Source organism: Stegodyphus dumicola, chromosome 4, assembly GCF_044657685.1.
Source record: "Stegodyphus dumicola isolate Sdum_Otavi_A_Nest chromosome 4, ASM4465768v1".
Classification (NCBI taxonomy): domain Eukaryota; kingdom Metazoa; phylum Arthropoda; class Arachnida; order Araneae; family Eresidae; genus Stegodyphus; species Stegodyphus dumicola.
Window position 1 is genome coordinate 216,955,979 of NC_140771.1, and position 27,339 is coordinate 216,983,317.

General features: G+C 34.7%; 1 protein-coding gene across 3 annotated transcripts in view; it reads right to left on the bottom strand.

Annotated features, from left to right (window-relative positions):
- Khc-73 (Kinesin heavy chain 73) overlaps positions 1-27,339 on the bottom strand; it is a 369,120-nt gene that overhangs the window by 87,958 nt on the left and 253,823 nt on the right. For all 3 annotated transcript variants that reach the window (XM_085815982.1, XM_085815983.1, XM_085815984.1), the window contains exon 3: positions 24,910-24,925. In XM_085815982.1, coding sequence (XP_085672108.1) covers positions 24,910-24,925 — 16 coding nt within the window. The remainder of the gene's footprint in view (positions 1-24,909; positions 24,926-27,339) is intronic.

Consider the following 27,339-nt stretch of genomic DNA (forward strand, 5'->3'; position numbering starts at 1 on the left):
ATAAGGAGAGCGACGGGAATCACCTACAGTGAAAAAGTTAAAGGGAAGATTCAACCCCCACCTGATGAACTAGCAGAGGTAGTTTCATGGCTGCAGAATAAGAAGATTAAAAAATTTTTAAGTACCATCATAGGAAGTATAGAAAAAATTAGAGCAGCTAGCAACACCGCAGCGAAGTTTGCAGCAGGTTTCCAGGCCGCCCTAAGCCTGATGGAATTTGCTGAGTCTGAAGATTAGACTTGTTAGGACTTTCACAGCTCGAGGGGCGGGCGAAGAGGACTCACCAGATACTTCCCCCTTTTAAATTCATCACTTTCAACTTTGTACTTTAATGTACACGTTCCAGCTTCGCCTTTTATGGCGCGGCGTTATCGCCTTAATTTTCTAATTACCCCCAACGCCTCAGAGCAATTTCTCAACCGAGGCTGTTAAAGTTGCTAGTTCAACTAAATGTTGCCTACTCACTCAACTTTACTTATAAGCTCGTTAATAAATAAGAAACATGGCCGCGGAGCGGTAGTAAATTATTGACCGCAGCAAGTCAAATGCTTTTGGTGTTTTAGTGGAGGTTTGGTGGCGACATCTATGAGTCAAATGAGAAGTGCGATGCGAAAGTCTCGCGTGGCCTTGAAGGACAGAACTTGGGTCCATTTCATGGGAGTGAAATGCTTTACCTCGTCACGATAGAGCTCTTCGTAGGCGAATTCAAGTAATTCAACTTTTTCAAATTTGCGAGCGCTGCCTGGCTCCCCGACAGCCGAACACCGTGTGGCGAATCAGACAAAGATAAGAACTTCATGCGTGCGGTCCCCCACCAGTCACAGTCTTTGAGCTGTTATGAGGTGTGAGGCGACATGCTCTGACTTTGCAGAAACAATAATTCGTTCAGTAACGCCTAAACTAGATATTACAAGAGGTTAAACTTATCGTCGAGGAGCGATCTGTAGAATGTCTGCCACCAAAGAATTTTGATTTCGAGAGGATGACACACAACAATGATCCTGTTGCTCCTCTGATATCGTTTCAAATATAACGAATCAGAGGACGTAAAATACAATTGAAAAATTAAGAGGGAGTAACTAATCTTCAGATTGCTTTAGAAAGAGCAGCAGGTCAGAATGCTCTTAAACCTCTCGATTAGAGAGATTCTTAACGCTAGCAAGATCCTCACATGTTGAAGACAATAATTTTACCTGCAGTAATTGTTTCTATGCCTTCGGACCCATTATAAAAGTAAGTACCGTTAATAAAGCTTCTCATAGATTTATAATAAATGTGTTTCAGCTCTACATGCAGTAAGTATGCAAATTAGTCAGTTGCCAATTAGAGTCACCCTATCAGCACAGCGTACCGCCAACCAACCTTCAAGTTTTGGGCTTGTGTATTTAAAATGTTTATCTTACTTTTTGGTTTTATTATTTGGGTGTTTGATTTTGATCTTATATATATATATATATATATATATACATATGAAATGTAATTTCTCATACATTATTTGTTTTGTGCAGCCGGGGCAACAGGAATGAGACAAATTTTGGAATATAAAGTGGTAGGTTTATTTTAGCATCCATCTCGTAAGCGTTCTCCTCGTACCTTGAGCAGAAGCCCTACTTATACATATGTGTACGTCACGAGGCTCCTCCAATCAGCGATATTAATCGAAATCACGAGGTGACGCTATCTTCTCATCAGGAGTGTTCTTAAGTATTTTATGTAATATGACAGATTTATGAGTTTGGCGATTTGGCGGGCGCCAACAGGTTAATATATTTTATACTAAAGAAAGGATTTCGCCAAAATTTAGGAACAGGGATGCAATTTAGGTAGAGAATAGCCAACACGTTATTAAGCAATATTAATAGAATTTAATTTAATCAATTGATTTAAAAATATCATTACATATATATATATATTTAACTTTCCATATTTTGTACAGAAACGTATTCAGAACATACACACACGTTTAGACAGTTAATATAAAGTAACGATTCCAAATAAATTTAATTTTGCACTTTCTGCACAAAATGACGTCCCATTGATTATCATTTTCAAAGTTAACATATGTATTTTTTTTCAAGTTTAAAAAAATATTTAAAACTATGAAAAAGAAGGAAATTTTTATGTATATATATTATTACACTATTTCACAAACATTCAAATAACTTTACAAATATTATATTTTCTTAAATAATAATTCTTCTTTTGTGGATCTATGCAATAACTAATTCAGGTTGGTTAATTTTTGCAATCGAATAGTGACATCTAAGTTTCAAATGAACAAGTTAATCTTTGCATCACATGTCAAACATGTACCATCATTTCGTCAACAAAGCAAAGACTGTACGTAGCCCACTAAAATAATTTAATTCACTAAGCACATGTGACATAGACGGCCGCCTGAGATCCGAATGTCAAACAGCGCCAATTAAAATTAAGTGAAAGAATATTTTGCTTTGAATTATTAAAATATTTAAGTTTTACAAGGCACAGAAAATGCTAGAGCCAGTCATGCATGTGGACAACTCGAAACTAAAATTATGAATTGAAGGTAAATATTCTAGTAGTTGGTTAAAGCAACTGAAAATAAAACATCATACTTTGCAAAACCGAGGTTCATTTTTATATTCATTTCCTAGCTCAACAATCAAAATAATTTTAGCCACATTAAAATAATTTGAGCGAAACGAAGAGACAATCTGATCTTCAAACAACGGTATATAATTTAGTTTTTTCGAATTTTCTAATAATCAACCAAACCACATAGTATGATTATTAAACTGTGCAATACATGAGTAAATAGTCAAGAACCTACAATTGATTTTTACAATTCAATAAGATTTGTTGCTTAATGTCATCAAGGAAAATTCAATAAAAATGTAATGACAGTTAGGAGTCCGACAAGATACACGTAGCGTGAACGCGGGCCTCAGCATCAAGAACCCTTACAGTAAAAGCTAAAGAGTACGGAATCTTTCACACTGGAAAGCACTGAGGTTTCAATAAATGCCAATGATAGTCTAACTGTAAACTAAACTACAATAGGATGATAACGGCAAATAAACTATATATATTTTTATTTAGTTATCTTGAATATAATCTAAAATAGATACAATATAATGAAATAAAAGGAGTATTTTCTATACGTAGTTGGGCCAAGCAGACGTAACTGGTTTGGTTATTTGAATATGCACAGCACATAAGGGCTGGCTATCTGTCCAATGGGAAGGAAGCTTTTATGGAGGACTTTCTAAGAGAAACTGGCTCGTATTCACGTCGCAAATGGAGAAAACCATGAAAAATCAATCATGCAGTCAGCTTAAGATCGAACCCAGGTCGAATTCTCAATATTCAGCGGTCTTAGCCACTTGTCTAGTGGTAAGGTGCAGCGGCAAATGAAGCTGCAGATTTTCCAGTTTTGTCCTTATTTTCATCAGTTTGGTGATAATAAGAGTTTCATTCATCATTTACATAGCCTTGTGATATTATTGAATCCTTGTGGTTGTTAACCGATCGTTAATTTAATGTGATGAATATGACAATTTGATAAAAAATTACTAATTAAGGCATTTTATTAAATAATTTACGTTTATGCATTATTTTATTCAAAATATAGTTAAAGAAGGACAGCGCTCCATAATGCGGTCGATCCTAAAAGAGTTTTGGGATCGTACATATTTTAGAACTCTTCGACTTGCATACCTAAGATTTACAATATTTTAACAAGAAGAATCCGGCATCAAGTGCGTTTAGCAGGAAAGCGAACGGCCAAACGTATGCGCTGGAATCGAGTAAAAAAACGTTTCGCATTGAGGCATATAAAGTGTGCGTATAATACATGTGCATTTTATTGAATACTGTATTTCGTAATCTACTTATGATTGACCAATATCATGTTCTTCGCACTTAAACCATAAAATTCAGTTCAAGAGCAATATCACAAAATAATTTTAAATTGAGCCTATCTTTAGAATTTTCGATACACAGTCTCACGCGCTGGAGATAAAATTGTTTTTTCTATACAACATTGCCATGGCTCGCTTTGAAATCCTTGAGTTTGTTAATCAAAAATTCGTTTAAAGTTTTACAAAATATGAAATCGATAATAAAACAAGTTCCAAATTTGGGCTGCCAAATGCCCATATTTGCAGTAGGATTACGTCATTCAAAATTGGATGGCTCTAGATACCCTTGTTTTATCACAACGAGAGAAACATACATACATTTATGCAGATTCTTCATTACTTCATTTCTTCAAATATAATACAGGGCGATAATATTTGATGGCAAGTTTAAAAAGTGAAACGGACATTCAGAGTGATTCGACGCAAAACGAAAACAACAGTCCCTCAGGGACAAAGTCCCTTAGGACTAATAAAAAATGCTAATATAATTATATTTTGTCTTCTGTTCTTCCTAGAAAATTTTCTGCAGAGGCCTAAGTCTAGGACATTTCATGAAGTTAATTTCAGTGATTAGAAAGACTACTATATCTACATTATACAGGTTGGCGTAGAAGTCGCGTATGGGTTGAAATACCTCATTTTGAGGGGGGGGATTTGTTTATTTTTTCCTTTTTCAGGACAGTGAAGTACATTTTGTGATAAACTACGGAGAGATTGAGACCTAAATAGCGCACAAAAGTGATAGGAATTTATTTTGAAAATCAAAGATCGATCATCCTCGATCAAAAGAGCATAATGTCGGCACTTCAGTGTGCGTATCTGATCTCATATAATTAGGATTGTCCGTCTGGTAGCACACTTTCTCCAATTTAACTCAATCTGCAATAGCCCCAAAACGGGCAGGCGACTTTCAATTCGAACTCCCGAAGCCTATTGGAGAAATGAAAATTGATACGAAGAAATAAAAAGAAATTATACAGCAATGACAACAAAATATGCACGATATTTGAAAAGTAGACTGCATACTTTCTCCAATATTTCTACTCTGAAGATGATGTGGATGGTTTAGATTCTTACTGTTGTTCCTTTCCTGCATATTTTTCATTAGTTAATATATTCCATACAAATTCTTTGTTGAATTTTTCATTACATATAAATCTCTACATGAATATTTGTAATTTCCTTTCAAGACTAAATACCGTTTTAGTGCCGAGACCTGTAATCAACTTCTTTATGCGCAAATGTTGTTCGTAGTTGAAAAAACTTTTTTAATAGAGCTGACGAAAAGCAGCGAAGGTGATTAACCAGAGCAGCGCTTCCTAACTGTGCTCCGCAAACTGTCACGCGAAAATTTATGAAACTAAGGTTAGATAACAACGGAATATTATCTGCTTTTACGTATTCAACACAATTTAAAACAACTTTTAAAAGAAATTTAAAGAGAAAAACTTAACAGAGAGGTTTAAAACGGCGCGCATAATAAACATAATAATCTAGCATGATATTAGATGATTTACGTTGGCAACGAAATACAAGCAGAAAGCTTCTCTGTTATTTTTCCTGTTCTGAGCTCAGAAGTAAAGAAGTGTTTCAGTGTCACACTAGTATTTTAAGTTTTCTTTGTACGCTGTGCTTTTTTTTTTTTTTTTTTTTTAATTTCATCTTCCGTTTGAAACTGATAAGCAAATATAAAATGTTTACTATTAGTAACTAATACATGTAATATTTTTATAATTAAAATGCTTATGCATTATGCTTTTAAAAAATAAATATAACGGAATCTTCCATTAAGATGGAAATATATCGGATTTCTTCCCTAAAAGGGAATGAATTTGACTTTTTCCTGACAGACAACTTTATAAGTGAAGAAAGTTTAAAAATGTACAATAAAGTTTACAGTGAAATATTACAATTATTGTATAACGTGCAGTTAATTCTTAATCAGTATTTCCCATTGTATTAGGAATGCAATTCTTGGATTCGAAATTCTTTCATGACGAAATCCATTGTTGGATTCGAAATCCTTTTCCAGCTAAGCCGACAGATATGAGCGCAGCTGATTTCGAAAAATTAATTGATGATAACTGATTCTAGAATTAAAAATATAAAGAACAAATTAAACGAATTTTGGATATGCTTGTAAGAAGAGTATCACAAATTATCAAAAGCAGCTACACATATTTTACTTCTTTTTGTGGCAGCATATTTCTAGGAAGCAGTTTTTTTCACATTACCCTGCGACAAAATCGAAATATAGAAAATGATTTGATGTTGAATGCGCATAAGAATTCAGATTTCCAATATTGTGCCTGATATTAAAAGAATTAATAATTCGAAGTCTCATACATATCGATAGCATTGAAAACTAAAAAGATTTTTGTACATCGTATATATATGTAAGATAAAAAATATGTAAATCAAAATTATAATTTAAACTAACGGTAAACTCTTTAATTCTTCCTCTCTGTTCTAAAAATCGTAATAACTTCTCTGGTTTGCGTCATTTTTAGATCATTCTATTTTGCATGGCCTGCGCAGCGCTGATGACGTAATAATTGTAAAATGAAACTTTTAACTCAAACCAAAACCTTTCTCTTTGTGTGCTTCCTATCTTGCGTAATTACGCACTTTAGATTGAACTTCTGCACTGCTTGGATGTCATTTCGCTGTGCTTGCTTGCTATCGCCATAGTATCAAAAATGTAAATTTTCTTGAATAGGCCACTAGTAGAGTGCCAAGTGGATCGTGGCCACAGATGTCAACTGGAAATAAAAATGGAATTAAAACCGCCTCGACTGCCGAGTTTTTTTTAGCTATTACTAACTCAACATATTAGCATACTACGCAATCAGAATTCTTCCTCTTCAATATGGATCTACGACCTACAATATCTAGGTATTACTCATCAACAGTGTTCCTACATCAGTACTTCTAAATTTTGCGTATATTACATATAATTTTTGTTTTATTTAATTAGTTTTGAAAAATTTTAGAACCTAAAATTGTACCCCGATGAGAAAGTTTGGGACATACTGAACTAGACATACAAGCAGTCATATTTTGCAATCCTGGGCAAAATTCCACGCATAGTTGTAAATGCTGGACGTCTTAAGCGTACTACTACAAACAAATATTTCCCAAAAAATATCCTGTCCTAAGGAAATAACAAACAAATAATTACCATAAAAGAACAACTGGATTTGCGCCTTCATTTAAATTTTATGAAAATATAGCTAGTATTAAACATTTTTTAAAATTAAAAGAAGATACTTTGTCTTGAAAACTGATTGAAAGGAAATTTTACAACATTTATAATATACTTTTTTGTATTTAAATTTATTCCAAATGCTACTAAACACAGCATTTGCCTTCCATAAATCTCAGACATATATATGGTATAAATGCAATATTTATGCAACATCTGGCATTCAGGGGAAAAATGCCAAAAAGTAAATCCGAAGGCTATCAAAATCGATATGTCCTAAATAAAAAAAACCTAGAGATATCGATTTGCAATTAAGACCTTAATATGTTTAGAGACAGAAAAACGCATTAAGTCGGCAGTACAGTTTAAAAAAATGCTTAAATATCAACAAATAAAAAACTTAAAAAATCACAGTTAGCGAACACATATCGATTTTCTTTTAACTTAACATTCCCCTTAGTTTTCTTATTTTTAATCTAGGTTTAATATGTTAAAAGCCATATTCCCTAATTTCCTTTGATAAAATATATACATATAATTTGATTTCTCCCTCCCTCTCTCTCTCTCTCTCTCTCTTTTTTCATAATTTGACTGCCCAACTGCCAAGCGATTTCAAAGAAATGACAGTAAATGTCAAATAAAAATGTGTCTAATTTTCAGATGCATATCAACAGAGTGAATGGCACAGGAGATGAACGCATAAAATTTAAGTCTAGTTTTCGGTTTAAAAAATCGAATGCAGAGGATAACGAAAATATACCAGTGAAAAGAGTAGCTACTATGTAAGCAAAGCACTGGTGATTGAGAGAATTCTAAACAGGCTATAAAAGTTTCAGTGAAAAGCTAAATTTGAAATTTCATCAAAAGCGGTTACTGACTCTTTGACCTGAACTGAAGAGGAGAATCGATTCACGACGAAAAAAGAAACATCGAGACATCTGAACAGTTCTTACTGAGTGCACTATTTCTTTAAATATACGCAAACAACGAGAATGAGTGCAAGGTGGTTACCCCAGTTTCTCAAGCTAAACCAGAAAGAAGCGCATGTTGATGTGCATTAGCAGCCTTCTAAAGACTGCTTTCAGCGAAGAATTAGTGAAATTTGTGATTCTAGGTGATGAAATATTTCTTCTCCAGCATGATTCAGATGGCAAGAGAAAGAATTCCATTTGGAAAATTCTTCCGTTTCCAACGCCAAAGAAATTAAAAAATGAAAATTCTAGGTTGGAAAGATTTATGGTAACTAAGTTCTCTGGCTATCAAAAAATGGTGCACCTAAATGCTATGTGAACCAAAAATAGTTAATGCGGAGTACTGTGCATCTGCTTTGTTAATATCTGCATCTGCTTTGAATATATTTGATAAAAAAAGGATCCAATATCTTCATATAAAAGATTGGAAGCTTCACCGTGATAACAACAGTTTGAGATATGTTGTAAAGAAATTCAGAAACGTTTTAGCATGAAAAGACGGAATTTGCAACTTTCTGTTTCATTTCTATTCGGCTTTCTTACAAAACCAAAGGGTGAGGGAAGTGTGAAAGTAAAATGAAAGTCTCACAAATCAAAGCAAAGACGTGGTCGAAAATACACTGTTGGTAATCCGAAATGCAGCATGAAGAACGAACGGATTGAGATATCAATGCCAAATTTATTTCAAAGATTACACACAGAATCAATGTTAACTGATTCATATAGCTCAATGTAAACTGAAATATAACCTTCTCTGAGGTGAGGAAAAAGAGAAAATAAGTAAAGAGTCTTGCCTATACGTTTGTCAATGACAGCTGCTAACAGCCACTTTTGTCAATGACAGCCGCGGCACTCAGTGAAAGAAGCTTTGGATATGCGTAGGGTAAAAGGCTGCTTCCACAAAACAAAGCACCACAGACGAACCCCTGACCTGGTGTATAATTCTACCTTTTAGAATCTGCGTCCAGAACTTTGAAGACCACCCATGAGAGCGCAACCCCCGCGGTCCCTCTTGGGCTTTATACAAGGTATATGGACCAAACTGTACGTTGAGACAATAAAAATACGATGGCATTGTGCTCACGGGCACCATTCCGGTTGCAACAAATAAATTCATGAGGGTGTTCATCCCCTCTGTCAGTTCCTCTCGAGTAGGCCGAATGGAGCCAAATCATCCAAGATAGCCATACCTAACCATGTAGCGACCCCACAACCAAGGGATCGACAAAACAGTACAAGTACGGTCCTTGCTGAGCCTGAATCTACCACTGAATAAACGATGGTTCTAGTCATGTGAAGACAGATTGTATACCACCATGGTCAAGACTGTCTAAGTACAGATCCCAACCAGTAGCTTTTCATGTGGTCAACAGGCGTGGACCACGCTGCCTCCATAAGTAGCCAAAGTTCATCTGGGTACCCGCGAATGGGACATGAGGACAATGAGTTCTCCAGTCATTGACCAGACATGTGCGATCGGCTACAGATCTGGAGGATGGAAGGCCAAGGTAACAGTGTAATATGGCATACTAAAAACAAAGCTTGAACACTGCGTGCAATGTGTGGTAGCGCACTGTCCTGTTGAAATGTGGCTGCAGGTAAGCCCTGAAGGTAAGGAAGGAGAACAGGGCTGCAAAACCTCAGAGATACAGCGTTGGCTGGCAAACGTACCGATAATGCGTACTAAGGGGTGCGGGGGTGAAATCCAATACCAGCCCTTACCATAACACAGGGTGCAGGACCAGTATGACGATACATACAGTCGAGCAGCCTCTCTCCAAGGCGTCTCCAAACTCTATTCCGGCCATCGCCATACTGCAGCAAAACCGTGAATTGTCACAAAACACAATGTCATGCCATTAGGATCCATCTCCGCAGTTCAAGACTTGGCAACTATAGAAGTCTGCTGAACGACTTTTCGTCCCGACTGACACAAGAACATAACCAAGTAAAACGCTAAATAAAAAATATTTATTAATACGTCGACCTGACAGTTACACAAACTGAAAATTTAATAGGAAAAAAAACTTCGCTAGCCTGCGGACAGACAAACAACTTACAACACATGTTCAAGTTATAAAATATTAACAAAGTGTAATCTAAATTATGGCTCTCAGCTCAGCAATCTTCGGAAAGAAATCATGGATAGCAAAATCTTTGACAGCATGCTTTAAAATCTGAAAAGTTTCATATTTTAACGACAAAAAGAAACGAAATTAAACATTTTACTAACTAAATATTTAATAAACCATACATAAACAATATTGCTACGTTCGTACAGGTTCGTGGATTTGGAGTGATTGACGACAACACTTGACGAAGAAAGAAAACACAATTTATTAGGCAGTATTACTCAGGACAGCTCCAAAAACACGTTAACAGTCGTCGAAAAACTACGACAAACACGCTGAAACAATCAGCAACACAGCTTTCAAGCTATCAGGCTATAACGCTGAAGACAGCTTCACGGCAAAGCACTAGACTACAGCTCCCGACTCGGTTCGGCCGTTCTCGGAACTCTAAGTACTCTCGAGACTCTCCATGCTACAACTCGCGATGCACTCGTTACCTTCAACGATGCAGCAACTAGCGATACACTGCTACTCCGCGTACAGACAGGGATTTAGCTTTTGGCCTACCTCCGAGAACATTCTGGGCTAAACCGGTAAGAGCTGTTCCTCCATCCGTCTATGGTATGTCGCCAATTTTGTCGCCAAATGGGCGATTTCGAGCTGAATCTGTAAACCATGCCTTCCCTTGCCATTTTCTGGCAACCATAAACCTGCTTCACGGGGAAGCAATCCTACCGCAGCTGGACATTTCGTAACAATGTTAATAATTACGCAGAGGAAAAAATTGAAAATTTATATTTATATTCTATCTGAAATTTAAAGGCTGGTACCAGTGAGAAAATTTTTTGGGTGTGTTGGTAATTCAAAGATACAGACAGCTAAATATTAAAATTTAGGCTGATATTTATTTCAAGTAATTCCAATATGTTAAATTAACTACTAAATAACTTACCTTTAATTCAAATTGGAAAACCGGAAATTCCCGATTACTGAATCGTTATCATCTTTCGGCAGGTAAACTAAATTTACTGACTCTAACAACATGGGAAATTCTCCCTAGTCTTATGGACTGGTTTTACAGAGAGGCACTGACAAAGGTATCATCTTTTGTCTTCAACAGCAGCCGCGCACTTAAGCTCAGTCTATACATTTATGTCTCTAAAACTATTAGCTCCATATTTGCAACAAATAAGTATTGAAACGTATTCGCGGGCTCCATAAAATTCCTTCGGCGAACTGCGAGTTTGAGATCACTGTCGTAAATAATAATTTTTTTCTTTTTGCATGTTTCTTCAACGAGATTCATTTGCCGTGTAAAATGTGTTTGTATTTGGGTCAGCCATTTGGCAGAAAGTCCTGTAATGTATAATGAGACAACGGATTATGTTTGTTCAACAGAGTTTGAAAAGAAGGTGAATAAACAACATTTGAATAATAATCGAATCAAGATTGATGATGACAACAGAGCTAATTAAGTCGACTACCGTTGCAATAATAATTGGAAGAAGAAAAGTTTGAAAAAGCTGTTATTACTTTTGCAATACGACTAAAGAAACATTTGTTTTGAAAAATTTTCAAAAACTATACTATTATTAGACATTAAAATTAAGAAATATTCATACTTACACAAGGTCCAAATCTCTCCCCCTTCCTGAGGAAAAAAAAAAAAAAAAAAACTAAAATAACATAATTTGGTTGTAGGATTGGGAAAACGTGTAAAAGATATCGCTAAAAGACGACACGGAGTTGATTTTAGTTCTGAATTTTTTTATCAAAATACATTTTAGACAAAATAATGCAGAAAATAATAATAACTTCAGAGTATCGCCTAGACCCACAAGGCTCGTAAATAGAGCCCCAGGTTTTAAGAGGGCATCAGAAACGTCCGACATTTTGCATTAAACCAGAGATTCAAAGGTCTCTAGAAAAGTGTTGCAATGTAACACACCGACAGTCGCATGCTGTGAGGAATTTATACGCGCTGAGATGTGTTTTAACATATACTCTAGTCGATAAGACGAGCTGTGGATGTTAATTCCAGCTGTGCTACGGCAGAGAGAAATGGTTACTATGTCGTCCCAGTCAAGAAAGGATTCCAAAAAATTTTGTACAACAAATTTGCATGCGGTTTGAGTGTTAATTAGTATTTTTCGGAAATAGCTCCTGACTGAAACACGATTGTCCTCATAGTACTACCATATTCAAATGGTATCAACCTATGTATGAGCAGTTCTACAGCGGAAATCTGAGCATTGAAGATTGTCAGGACGCAGTACCACCTCCTCTGTCATAGGAGGAATAATACGCTTCTATGAGGACAACATTTGAAACTACAGGCGTGTGACCTATCGCCTAACTGAGGAATATTGGAATATCCTTGCACCAGCAATTCATGCCAACTCAAAAAAAAAAAAAAAAAAAAAAAAAGCTTCGTAATAGATGGCGGAACATTTTATTTCTTTGACGATAAAAACACGCCTATGTCTTTCCAAAAGTGGCGATCTATCAAAAAAGAATGGTAGCCTTTTTTTCAATGTCAGGGAAGTAGAGGAGCGTATGGTACTAGAAACACAGAAGATGCTCACAAAGAAGTGATACAACAGCGATGTTCTAAGTCTAAAAGAATTTCTTCAACACTTAAGCAAAGAAACGTGGTTCCTCTGTCACGAAAACATTTTTGGACATCGTTTCCAAGCTTTATACCGATTACTCGTCAAATATTGGCTTGTAAGTGGTGAGGCATCTTCTCACAACCTAGACCTCGCGTTATATGATTCTGAATTGTTAAATCACATGAAAGACAGCTGAAAGGAAAGCAGTTTTTCAAACCTTTTAAGGACGTGGAATAGATAGCGTGCCAGTGCTTACATGAAACAAGGAAGAATTGGTTTGACTACTCGTTTTGAAAAATAGAATAGAGCATAGCGTATGATAGAATCTATTTTAAAAGAGCGTGAAATTATAGTTACGCTGCAAAATTTTCTTGGTGACATTTGTATTAATAACTACTCATGATTCAAGACAAAACCAACAATTCGGTTATTTCTCAACAAATAAAATCATAATCTGGAGCACTATACTTATAAAATACAAAGTGTTAAGATTAAATTTCTGGATTACCATTATGTAGGCCCCAAAAGCAGTCAGCTAAGGCTGTCTCAAAAATGAAGGGCTATTTTTTTTTTTTTTTTTTCCAATTTTACCACTTTCACCACCGTATTAATTTTGTTCATATTTTTAATGGTTTAACACACTCAAGTAATTATGAATGTGCTAAATAACGTCTGATTGAAATTTTATTTGTAGAAAATTGTAAAAGTAATCAAGGCAACATTGAAGGAAACTCTTGGAAAGCAGTGAATTATATACACAGCACAAAGGATTTGCGACATTTTAAATAAAACAAAATAACGGTAAATTTTGTAACTTTGATAGGATGCTTGATCGGTATCAAAGCAAAAATAAATATCTTTATAAAAACATTAGGTACACTTAAGACTAATAAAATTTTAAACACTGTAAATTTATTTAAAATGCTTTAAGAAATCGAATATTTTCACGAGTTATGCGATAAAAATGAAAGTAATGAATGGGGTAAATCAGCATTAATAGGGGTATTGAAGGTCGATTAGAAGATTCAGGATTTGAGATGAGCATTTTATTCGATAGAAATACGTTTTAGTATTCTAATAGAGTGTAGAAAGCGTATAATAGTTACAAATTCGTACATTTTTTGATTAAGCTGCTGCACTAAAATAGAACTCCATCACTTTATTGACGAGCAGATAGTCAAAGCTTGACAAGCAAACTAAAGGTTACCGACGCAACATAAAGCACTTTGCTTCTAGCCCGAATAAACACCACTCTGTTGATATCCTCAGAACCTACTAGTCTATAAATTTCATTATCGACATTTAGGCTCCATATCGACCACTTTGGATGTCACTGATATACAGAATGTATTTGCGAAATGACCATTAACTATTTTATCACTTAATCGAAGTAGACATTAGAGCTGCTCTGTATGCTTTGAAAACAAGGAGAGCTTCCGCAAGAGAGAAATTTTACATGCTTACTTACTTTACTTGCATGCTTAAATTGGGCATTTGTTTACTTGTGGGCTTTAAGATTGAAGAGCAAATTTAGAATCACTGTAAATTTATATTGCTGACAAGTACTTGCGTCATAGTAACGTTTTATTTCAACAAGAAGTCTTCAGTGATTAACTCATGCCTCATTGTTTCATTTTAAAGCATGATAGCAGATTTAATTGCTGAGAGAAATTAAATTTCCTAACGCATCAGACATGTGCCCCTGCAAAAGACTATACGTACTGACGCCTTAGCTAAGGTAACATAACTTATATTAAAAAAATAAATAAATAAATAAATAAATATAAAAAAAAATTAAAAAGTGAAAGGTTTCAGATTTTAACGGTCTTTCAAAAGGTTTAGTTAAGTTTTTCCCCCCGCATACACTGAGCTCTCAGTCTATCAGTCTGCTCTTACACTCACTCCTGTTAATTTTTTTTTTTTTTTTTTTTTTTTTTTTTTGTCGCTTTATTATTCAGCCCCATTTTCTTCACATTTATGTCATATACAATTCAACAACAAAATAAAATATTTAAAAAAATGTTAAAAATGTTTAAAAACAGCATATCGCTAGAATTTCCAATAGACAATCTTGGGCTCGTTGGAAATAAAAATGCTTTTTTCCGCACAGTGTTGCCAGTGCTCGCTTTCAAATCGCTGAGAAATTCATTCAAGTTTCACAAAATATGAAATTAATAAAAAATATAAAACATCCTTCAATGAAAATTTTGAATATTTTTAATTAAACAGATCAAGAATTAAATGCATTTTTAATATTTAAATCAATTCGATTCAAAAGTAAAAAACTAATATTCTTAAGAACTGCATCCTTTGCTTTTGAAAGATAAATACTTTACATTCTGCCGAATGGCAACAGACGAGTGAAACCATACGTTTATAGTGATTCGACGCAAAATCATATTTCGAGACTAATAGTCCTTTTGATTTAAAAACTACAAAGAACATTTTCGAAGGTGAGCACACACTGGTTCCAGATGATTTTTAAGCAGGTGGTCTCTGTCAAAGATGACATTCTATATCAATGCCAGTTTTATGCTTTCAGAAATACTAGTCACTTTCAGAGGTGGTCACAAAAAAAAAAAAAAAAAAAAAAAAAAAAAGAAGAAGAAGATGAGATGCTCCTAAATTTATGATAATCTTATGCTCTCCTATAGAAAACTGAAAATGTCTTTTATTGAAACAACATGACGTGTTGAAGATTATATTTTAACCTAGTCTACTTCTATGAGTTCTTCTATGAGTGAGAGTTCTATGAGCGCATATATGTTATATGCGCTCATAGAACTCACATTAATCTACACTGAGCAAAATGAACCTGACGCAAAGCCTACTTAAAGTTTTGCATATCTTACATTATTTATTGGGTATTGTAATAAAAGTGAAGAAATACCTCTGTGCTTATACATTTGTTTACTGGTGAATCTGTGTTGTGTTCATCATTAAACACATAATTAAATGCAAACCGGAGCACAATGTTTGAAGTACTGAATTAACTGATCTGTGACCTGCATATTACAGGACAGTTTCGTTCTTCTGATGAGGTTCGAAGAAGCAGGCCCGGAACGAATAGGTGCGGGGCCCGATTGGATTTTTTTTGGGGGGGGGCGAGGCCCTCTCTATATATTAAATTTTTTTTTTCGAAATCGTAATTTTTTTTGTTCATTGTGATGGTAACGCGGAGCCCTTTCAAATGCGGGGCCCGATTGGGCTGAATCGTTCCAATCGCCCTTTATCCGGCCCTGCGAAGAAGTTAGTGCAGAGTAACTATAAAGAATTCATCAGATTTAAATATATATATATATATATATATTTTTGGAAGTATTATATATATACATACATATTGATTTTATTATACATATAACTGATATATGAAAAGAGCGGAAACTCATCAAGCTTTCGTCAAACACCGCAGATTTTATCTGTGTTTCTCGATCGTTACACAAAACATATCCCAAGAGTTACCTGTATTCCTCGATCGTCACACGAAATGAATTACGGTAGTAGTCGAATTCGTTCTGTACTCTTTTGGCATGACCAGCCAGGTCTTCTGATCAAGTGCCCTACATTTTCTATCTTCAGAAATATATTAAGAACATTGATTCGCACGTATTCTCACAATAATGGTATATCTATCCGTGATTGTGATTACAGTTGACAGGGGCAATGCTACAAAAACTGTAGATCAAACTCCACAATCGTTTGGGTATGTATTGTGTGACCAATGAGACGCACATCCATTTATTCTGAAAACTTGATGAATTTTTGATTTTTTCATCATCGTGCAAATACTCGTGCAAAAGGGGTATGTGCAGTGGTCTCAACAGACATATCTGACGTAGAAATAACCTCAGGCCACCGGTTGAATCTATCAATAACAGTCAAACAATATTGACTGCCGTCCGAGAGTGGTAGAGATCCAATAAAGTCCATGTGTATGTGAGGAAAACGCGCGTCAGGTAGAGCAAATATGCTTACCTTCGCTCGCTATGCGGCGACTCATTTACAATAGCCTTGCCATTAGACTCTACAACAACAACTTCTGCTGGTGGCTTAGCAAGTAACAGTTGGTGTATATTTAATCATGGCAAAGCACACTAGGGCTATCTGCCTAAGGGGAGGGATGCCTTCGTGGAGGACTTTCTAAGGGAAACTGGCTCGTATACAGGTTACACATGGAGAAAACCACGAAAACACCCATGCAGCCAGCCCGTTCGCGGGATTCGAACCTCGGACCGAACTACCAGTGTTCAGCGACTTTACCGCTCGGCCGCTGGTGGGCCTTAGCAAGCATCAGAAAGATATCAAAGTTCTTCAAATTAAGTCTTGAAGATAAAACTTGTTTCTTTTTCTCTTACGCACTTCTCTACAGCAAGCAAGAATATATGGTATCGGACAGTCAACACCTTTTTCTTGCATGCGCTGCACATATTCTATTCAGGGTATATTTGTATATGAACAAGATTCAAAATTTGAAGAACTGTGCCTCCGAAATCCGAAATGTTTTCTCACTCTCGTGAATATAATATAACGCATTATTATCATCCCACTCTGTCTAGTTAAAGAAACTTTGGGACATTCTTAAAAGGCAGATGTGGAATGCCACAAAAGATTTTCAAGGGGAGGATCTTACTCTGGCCCGAAGCTTGTATTTATCTTTTCGGAGGAGGCCGAATGGCCTATTGTAGTCTCTACATTCCACATGGGGCGTGGAGTTGTACAAGCCGATGTCTAAAGAAACTAGCTCGCCGCACAGGCCTTTCCAGACTACGAAAGTAGGAACCCGTGTTAAGTATTTCCCCATAGCCGAGACTTTCAAATTACAAATTTCAGCTAACATAATAAAAGATCTCGAAGGATTGACTATTGTAAAGTCGAAAGTACGTAGGTCAAATTATCATAAGCCAGGAATTCTCATGTAATGGCAAACCCAGCGCCAGATTTGTCTCGGTGTATTTTACTTCACCATTTATTTATGTTATGAGCTTATTAGAAGAAAAAAATATGCAATTTGAAGCTTACACCAGAAATTGAAATAAAAGTCTGTCAGTTTCATTTGGTAATTTTTTTAAATTATGATTCTCTAAGCGTTATCCTCACTGTCTAGTAATTTTACTACGCCTTTCTCAATTTAAAATTTATTCATCTCGTTAGTTAAAACCTCTGCTTCTTTTAAAATATTCTCTTAGTCTCAAGACTCAAAGAGAAGCAAAGTTTCAAGATCTTTGAAGATTACCTATAGCGGGCACAGAGAAACACATACCTATACCGGGCGCAAGAAAACACATTTTAACTCAGGATAAATTTTTACTAAATACATAAAATTATTTACAAGGTAAAAACAACTTCGCAACAAATTTGGAATCCTGTCAGTATGAAAGTTAATTATAATACGAGACTTCTCCTTCCCCCCCCTGCAAAAAAGATTATAAGATCGGTTTATCTTTAAATTATTTATAACTACAGAGGAAATTTTAATCTCTCACAAAAATTCAGGATAAATTCAAAAAAACAAAATACTTTGCTCGGATTTTCCATAAATAGATCACAGTAAAACTAATTTAACAGTTCTTCATTTTTGTTTTTTGTTTTTGTTTGTTTGTTTGAGTTATCTCATGCGATTCATTTTCAAATATGCTATGAAAGAAAACTTTGTGATATATATAAAAAAAAGAGAGAAATTCTCGAAAAATTGCGTAAAATGAAATGCGGAGAGAGAGAAGGTGGTGGTGGAAGCGCATATAAAATGAAAGGTGCGGTTATATTTTATAAGATCAATAAATTAAACTGAAATTAAATCATTATTAATATTGCCTAGCTTTGATCAGCATATGATGAAACAAATAAATGAAAATATAATTTTACCAGCTTAAACATAATTTAATATCATATAAATAAACATAAATTAACAACATTAAATGCGACAATAAAAGAAAACTGCAAAGGAAAAATGTCTTCACAAGAAAAGAAAAATATAAAAGATCATCTTAGCTCTTTAACGCTGGAAATTTTGGATAAAAGTTTTCATGTAACGATATCCTCCTGACAAAGTAGAAAAAATCTCCAGCACAAGCATTTTTTTATTCATATCGCATTTTGGAAGCATTTTAAAACGTAGACAATGACAAATCACACTGGACAAATTTTGAGCGAAATGGAGGTCCAGTGAGTCTCAGGCAGAATGGTGTTACGAGATAAAGAAATGGTGATAGACGATATCCCAGAAAAACAGTTACCTGATGTTTTTATGGAAGACAATTTATTATCCAAACAATAACATTTCTTTCCTTTCTCTTCCTCACCATTTTTCACTTATGCCCTTCACTCTTATGCCATACACTCTGCACAGGTATGGCAATATTAGATTTTCATCTATTTTATCTGCTTAATGTTGTGTTTATCTACTTTTTTTTAGCCCAAAGAGGCATTAGCCCCAAAAAGGCTATTAGTTTGGAAACGGTATTTCGCGTTGAATCACTTAAATGCGATGTATCACTTTTCAAATTGTTGCCACCAAATATTATCGCCCTGTATTACATTTAAAGAAACTAAATAATGAAGAATATGAATGTATGTATGTTTCTCGCAATGTGAAAAAACAACGGCACCTAGAGTTATCAGATTTTGAATAACATAGTCTTCCACTCGAACATGGGTACCTGAAAGCCAGAATTCGGAATGTGTTTTATTATCTAGTTCATATCTTGTAGAACTTCAGCGAATTTTTCATTAAAAAACCCAGACGATTTCAAAGCGAGCAGTAGTAACACTGTACGGAATAAAATATTTTCATTTCCAGCGCACGAGACTGTCTATCGAAAATACTAAAATATATATTGTTTTAAAATATTTTTAATCCGAAAATGCGCTAGCCCAAATGCTCTCGAAACGTGTTTGTGTCCGGAAATGAAAACAACGTCCCGTTGGGCGTAATATAAAATCCAAAAGGTTTCATATTTTATTTTACTTATTTACTTTCATTTATTTACTTTTTAAAGCCTACTAGGGGCTATTAATTTATTTGCGTCGGTTTACTATAAACGGCGTATGAGTTTTCAATTATCCCCCTGTATTATTTTTAAAGAAATTTAATAATGAAGAATCTGCATGTATGTTCCTCGCACTGTATAAAACGACGTACCTAGAGTCATCAAATGTTGAATAACGTTGCCCTCCACTCAAACACGTGCACCTGGAAGCCGGAAATTTGAATTTACAATTTGTTTTATTATTTATTTCATCTATTTTGTTAAATGAATTTTTGATTAACAAACCCAATGATTTCAAAACGAGCAGTTACAACAGTGTACGGAATACAACATTTTTATCTCCAGCGCGCAAGACTGTCTATCTGAAATTCAAAGGCTATGCTGTTTTTTAATGGTTTGTGATTTTGCTGTTTAACTGAATTTTATGTGGCATATGTGCGAAGAACGTGATATTTAACAAATAAAGTTAAAACACTAAACGCTAATAATTAAAAGACAAAAAAGTTTTGTAAAGCCAATCTTAGTAAAAAAACTGATCACTGAAATAAGACTGGGGGGGGGAGAAACTGAAAGGTTTCAGATTTTAAATTACGTCTAAAGGGGAGTTGTCTTAACGTTTTGTGTGTTACCTTTATTTATCATGTTCTACGTACTCAAACCACAAAACTCAGTTCAACAGCAATATCACAAAATAATTTTTAAATAAGCATATCTTTAGAATTTCCGATACACAGTCTCAGGCACTGGAGATATTTTTTTTTTTTTTAAAGCGTTGCCATTGCTCACTTTGAAATCATTCAGTTTTTTAATCAAAAATTCGTTGAAGTGTTACAAAATATGAAATCGATAATAAAACAAATTTCAAATTAAAATTAGGCCTTCCACATGCCTAATTTGAATGGAAGATTACGTTATTCAAAATTGGATGGCTCTAGGTACCAGGTTTTATCACAGTTTCTGGTTTTATCACAGTCGCCAGAAATATACATACATTCATGCAGATTCCTTATTATTTAATTTCTTAAAATATAATGCAGGGGATAATAGTTGATGGCTAACAATTTGAAAGGCGATTCACCGTTTATAGTGTTCAATGCAAATTGCGAAAACAATATTAATATTCCTTCAAGGCAAATTGACCTTTGGACTAAAAACAGACAAATGTTATAGAGACACTTAACGCTTCATCTGGAGGACAGCTGTGGAGGACCAAATTTGAAATTTGGAATTTGTTTTACTATTGATTTCATATTTTGTAAATCTTTAACGAATTTTTGATTAACAAACTCAAGGATTTTAAAGGGAGCCATGGCAAGTTTGTATAGAAAATACATTTTTATCTCCAGCGCGCAAGACTGTGTATGGGAAATTCTAAACATATGCTCATTTTAAAATTATGTTGCGACACTGCTATTGAACCGTATTTTAAGTGCAAAGAACATGATATTTAATAAATAAAGGTAACACAAACGTTAAAAAAAAAGTCCTTTTGGACGTAATTTAAAATACGAAACCTTTCAGATTTTTTTTGTGGTTATTAGTCCAAAGGGTGAATCCCGAAGGACTATTAGTTTCGTTTTGGCATTTTGCGTCGGACTCATAAATGTCGGTTCACTTTTCAAACTGTTGCCACAAAATGTTAGAGTCCTGCATTATATTTGAAGAAATTAAATAATGAAAAATCTGCATAAATGTATGTATATTTCTCGTATTGTGATAAAACAACGGTACATAGAGTCATCGAATTTTGAATAACGTAATCCTCCAACGAATATGAGCATGTGGAAGACCAAATTTGAAATTTGAAATTTGTTTTATGATCGATTTCCTATTTTTTAAAACTTTGACGAATTTTTGATTAACAAACTCAAGGATTTCAAAGCGAGCAATGGCAACGTTGTGCAGAAAAAACATTTTTATCTCCAGCGCGTGAGCCTCTGTATCGGAAATTCTAAAGATATGCTCGTTTTAAAACTATTTTGCGATATTGCTGTTGCACTGGATCTTAAGATTTAAGTGCGAGGAACATGATATTTAATAAAGAAAGGTAACACACAAAATGTTAAAAAACGCCTCTTTGGACGTAATTTAAAATCTGAAACATTTCAGAATTTTTTTTTTTTTTTTTTTTTTTTTTTTTTTTTTTTTTTTAATTTAATGATTTTGTATACGTTATGAACTCATGCACAGAGTACTGCTATTAAAATTTAGCTAAGCATTCGTGTATGGCCCAAAAATAGATTATTTCATTTTACATTAATTCCTATGGGAAAAATAATTTCGGTTTACGAGCGTTTTAGCTTTCAGGAACGAATTACATTCATAAACCGCGGTTTCACTGTATATCAAATTATTTACAAGTGCGAATATGAGACAGTTCACGCATAACACGATAAAGCATACATAAGTATACAATTTGTAGTCGGAACAATTTTAAGGGGTGACAGAACACGGCCAAAGTAACAAATAAGGATATTCGTTATACAATGTGTGAAGAATGTGAAATATGAAGGCAGAAACACAGTTAGTACAAAGATCGTGGTGAATGCAAAATGGTTTTAATCTCGGACATTTACAAGAAATAGTGTTTTATGCGTACAAGACTGTTGAAATGAACAACCACAGATTTCAACAGATGCATCACAGTAATGATGAATTACTCGCGTACACTTTGGAAGCTGCTAGTCGTATCACGTACTTCTGCAGCAGCGTCACTAATTCTGGCGAGGAGGTCTCCAGGAGTGTAAATCTACATTTCGTTAACGAAATCCTCGTCATTATGATGCAGTTGCTGGTTATGAATTTGAACAATGCTTGTAAACGTCAAATATTACTTCTTGTAAATATCTGTAATTAAAATAGATTTTTGTTCTCCATGTTCTTCATATTTACCGTGTTTCCGCGCTCACACTTCAGTTTTCTCCACGCACTGTATTACGGATTTTGTTGCCATGTTCTATTATCCCTTAAAGTAGTGACCATCAACCCGATTACACACCTGTATATAAAATATAAGAAATTCATAAAAGAGGCCCTACATATTAAAAGCATTTTACAAAGCTCATCATGATAAGTTGAAGACTGAATTCATATCTCAGGGCTGGATTAAAAACTAAACACGTGCTTAGGGTGCCACATCAAGCAAAAGGGATACCTAAAAAAGGTCTTTAGGTATTCAACAAAGGGGGCACTAAAAAATTTCTCATTGTCGTTTGCGATGGAATGCGTGGCAGAACTAAACCAAAATTAAGAGACAAAAAGAATGAAAAAAAAAAAAAAAAAAAAAAAAAAAAAAACTGGCGTAAACATATGTGGGGGCACCAAAACCTTTTAAGTGCTTAGGACCTTTAAAAGTCTTAATCCGGTCCTGCTGTATCTGAACCACTTTCTGGCTTTCTATACACATTCCTTTTGATGCAACGCGCTTTTCGGCATACTCAATAATCAATTTTGGAGCACTCTTCCGTCCTGTTGTTGGATTATGCACATTACAGCACAACACTCGAAGGATACCTGTCTCAGTTTTGTTGGTTATTTGAATACGGCTAAGCATTCGAGGGCTTTTTGTCTAAAGAAAGAATGCTTACGCAGAGGACATTTTGAGGGAAAATGACTCATTCAAGTTACAACTAGGCAAAACCACGAAAACTTTCATGCAGTCAGACCATTTGCCGGAATTTAAACGAATTGGACCGAACTATAAGTTGGAATTTGGATCGAACATCAGCTTTCAGCAGTTTTACAGCTCGTCTTCTAATGAACTAATACTGTTGATACAGTTTCCCAAAGCTTTCGGAATGGTGCTCTTTAAGGTGAGATCTCAGTATAGGAAACATGGAATAGCGTGCAGAGGCCAAATCTGTAGAATAAAAGGACAAAGATTAAGAAGAGTTTCACTTTTGTTTGCAGCAAACCAGCTTGACGACAATTACACTGCGAAGAAAATCATTCTTTCCGCTGCTTAGTCATTGAATCCATAACGGCATAAAATTAACATAACTTCAACAATGAATTCTATTCAAACTCCACTCGCTAAACGAGTGATATTTTAACAGAAGCCAGTCGAGGCGTGGTAGCAACCATTGCTCTAGTTATCCTTTGACAGCTCCACTGGGATTAATTAAAAATGTTCACTACTAAAATTCTGTAGACACACTACATCCAAAGATCAAAATTCAGTGGTTTAAATGTGGTTATTTTGATTTGAAACGAATAAGTACGCAAGCTATTGATGGATAGTGATAAGATTACTTTAATGTACTTTTAAATTTACGTTGCGCATTAAAATGGAAATTGTTTCAACTCAAGAAAGAAAAAAAATCAATCAAGTCAATGCGGTACTATTATTTTGTTATTTATACCAAACAGACGCTTTCGGACACTTTTGATTTCGCTGACATGTTCTGACAAGAAAGCCACAGGATGAGTAAATTAACACTTTGGTAATTATTTAAGGATAGTCTACGGACTGGACCCAATGAACTTAGGGCAAATAAATTATTAGTTAAAGTCCATTTGAGAGCTAGAACTGGTATTCTTAAATGAGAACACGCCGATGAAAATATGTCAAATCCCCCTTCACCTAGAACACTTTGGTTGTTATTAAATGAAAATGGTACAACAAAAAATTAGTAACGGCAAGTTCAAAGACAGTTCGATGATCACAACAAGATGTTAGTAAAAATAATGCAACAGATACAGCTATGATTTGAAATTTATCTGAAACCTATCTTTCTATTTCCATCAACTGCTTTACAGCAACATTTAAAAAGAATCAAAGGTGGTTCAATGGTGTCTTATATACAATTACCCTTTACCTCAGCATATACTTTTTACAGTGAAGTATTAACGGAAAATAGAAACACCAAATGAAGAATAAGAACCTTACAAAGTATCAAATACTGCATAATTTTAGAACTCTTTTGAATCTTAAAATACTTCGCACGCAGAAAAGCATTTTAAATACAGAATGATTGGTGGGAGTGGAAAGACATAATCGGCCTAAAATCTTTTCTTCCCCACGACGCTATATCTAGCGGAAAATTTGCTCGGCCGTGAATTTTAGGTTTTTAAGCGTTTGTTCGTATCGCACTGTGTTCGGCAATGTTGAGTTTCCGGTTATTCGCTACAACATTTAAATAGCAAAATGAAGGTCGCTTACCTTTGGTTGTTTTCCGCTTTATTGCGCCATCATAAGATGAACAGAAGGAAGAAAATCCACAGCAACCAGACGGAGAGACAAAATACATAAAAAGAGAGAGGAAAAAAATACAGGTTAAGATGCTATTCATAGATCACAAAAAATATTTATGAAATATTTATTAATTTATAAAGATTAAAAAAGTAAAGCATTATAGTTTTAAACTATAAATTATACAAATATTAAAAACCGCCCTCCTCCAAATATATACATAAATATACTAGAACCAAGTTATTTCATTTTCCGGATATAGATAAATAATAGAAAACATCTAGGACCAAGTTATTCCATTTTCCGGATTATATTGCGTTACGCTACAAGAACATTAATCATCCGCGCGACCTGCCAGATCGTCAATTCTGAAAACAGTTCCTAATCCAAGTGGTAGGAGATATCTGTGTTTCTAGCAATACATGTAATGTAATACAAATACTTCTTGTAAGGCGGTATAACTGTATTACATTATATCGGTAAAATCCCCTGAATACTGGTAGTTTCCACCTGGGTTCGACTGCAGGCGAATAGGCTGGCTCCATGGACGTTTTCGTGTTTTCCCCATGTTTAGCCTATACGAGAATGTGCCCCTTAGAAAGTCCTCCACGAAGGCATTCCCCAAGGCAGATAGCTCTAGTGTGCTTTGGTATAACCAAACCAATAATTTTTGAATAATCAAGATATGAAGGAAAAAAAAATTGATGTGTACACCACATGACTTCCTTGTACGGAATATTAAGTTATACGCATTTTTTCTTGCATTTTATTTAAACTTATTAGATTGAATTAAACTTATTTCGTCGACAGCGCATAAACCACAATAGAATAAATGCATTCTTTAAAATTCACTTTGTTTACCATAGCGACACTCTGGCGCTAGGTTCACTTAACAGTATTATATTTCGTTCATATTATAACTCAGAATGCGCAAAATTTGTATCATTTAAAGAATTATCTAATCGTTGCCACATGTTCTATTCAAATACTATAATAAAGCAAGAAGTATGTATAAAAGAAATTAAGCAAACAAAACAAAAAATAAACAGTTTTTCACAGACGATTGAGTATTTCTCATTCAATTAATTCAATTTGCACTTCGCGACAAGGCAAAAATACATAAAAACTCAAAATATCTGTATTAAAAATTACGAAGTAAATCTCAAACGCTTATTTCCTCGGAAAAATCCCAGAAAGGATTAAATATGATTTAAATAATAAATGAAGACGTTATCTTTGTTGTTGCGAAGCTAAGTTTCTCTAGATTGGCAACAAATCCGATAACTCAGCTGTTTCAAATGTAAACAAGAGCAATGGCCGTTATCAAATTAGGCTTAGCGGCACTTAAACAATTTTAAAATTGTTGATAATTCTAAAAATATTGCATACAGATTTACTAAAGGCATAAAACCCTTAACAGGAAGATAAAAACAACAGAATACAATCCTTTTTAAAGTAAAAAATGTACAATTTACAAACATATAAGAGTAAAGAAACTGAGATCACTGAGCCGGGTAATAGAGTGGATATATATATAAATATATTTATATACGTTTGGTACTGCCAACTGCAACCAAAATACGAGGTGCACATCTACATGTTATAGCAGTACTATATACAAAATTTCAACGTTCTGAGGCTACTCGTTTTTGAGCTATGCGAGATACGTACGTACGCACGTATGTATGCACGTACGTACATACGTTCGTACAGACGCCACGAAAAATTCTCTTCAGAATTAATTTTAAAGCAGTTTTTAAATTTTTTTGAAGGAAAAGAGTATTTTATTCTGTCCTTACGTACAGATATCACGCAAAAACATCGTTAAATTGCATTCGAAAGCGGTCAAAGTGGATATTTTCGTTGAAATATGCTGCCTGAAGCTTTTCGCGATTACAATACTTCCTTTTTATTTCGTACAAGGAAGTAAAAAAGGGGGGAACACTGATCGCAGTCACTGGTTCAAAAATCTAGACACTACCTATGTCCCTCTCATTTCAAATAAAGGTATATTTTTTTTAATAAGAAACAAATTTTTTTGTTAAATAGCACTGTAGAGACATTAGGTTGAGAGATGAAAAATCTGCAGTGCCCTCACCGGGACTCGAACCTCGGACCTCTCGAATACGCAACGAATGTGATGACTATTACACGACGAAGGCATGCTAAGAAGGCGGGAGAAATACCTTATAACACTACTCACAGATGTTTAATCTTTCGATCATAAAATGGACGATCTTATGGTCTTCTTTAGGCTACCTCATGAACAGAAATGTTAGCTCAAAAGCTTTCGAGTATGAGATGTTCAGAATGATTTAAGAAGTTGACAAATCTGTAAGTGTGAACTTAGCAAACATTTTTCTATTTAATTCACTCAGTCACTCAATTTACTAAATTAAA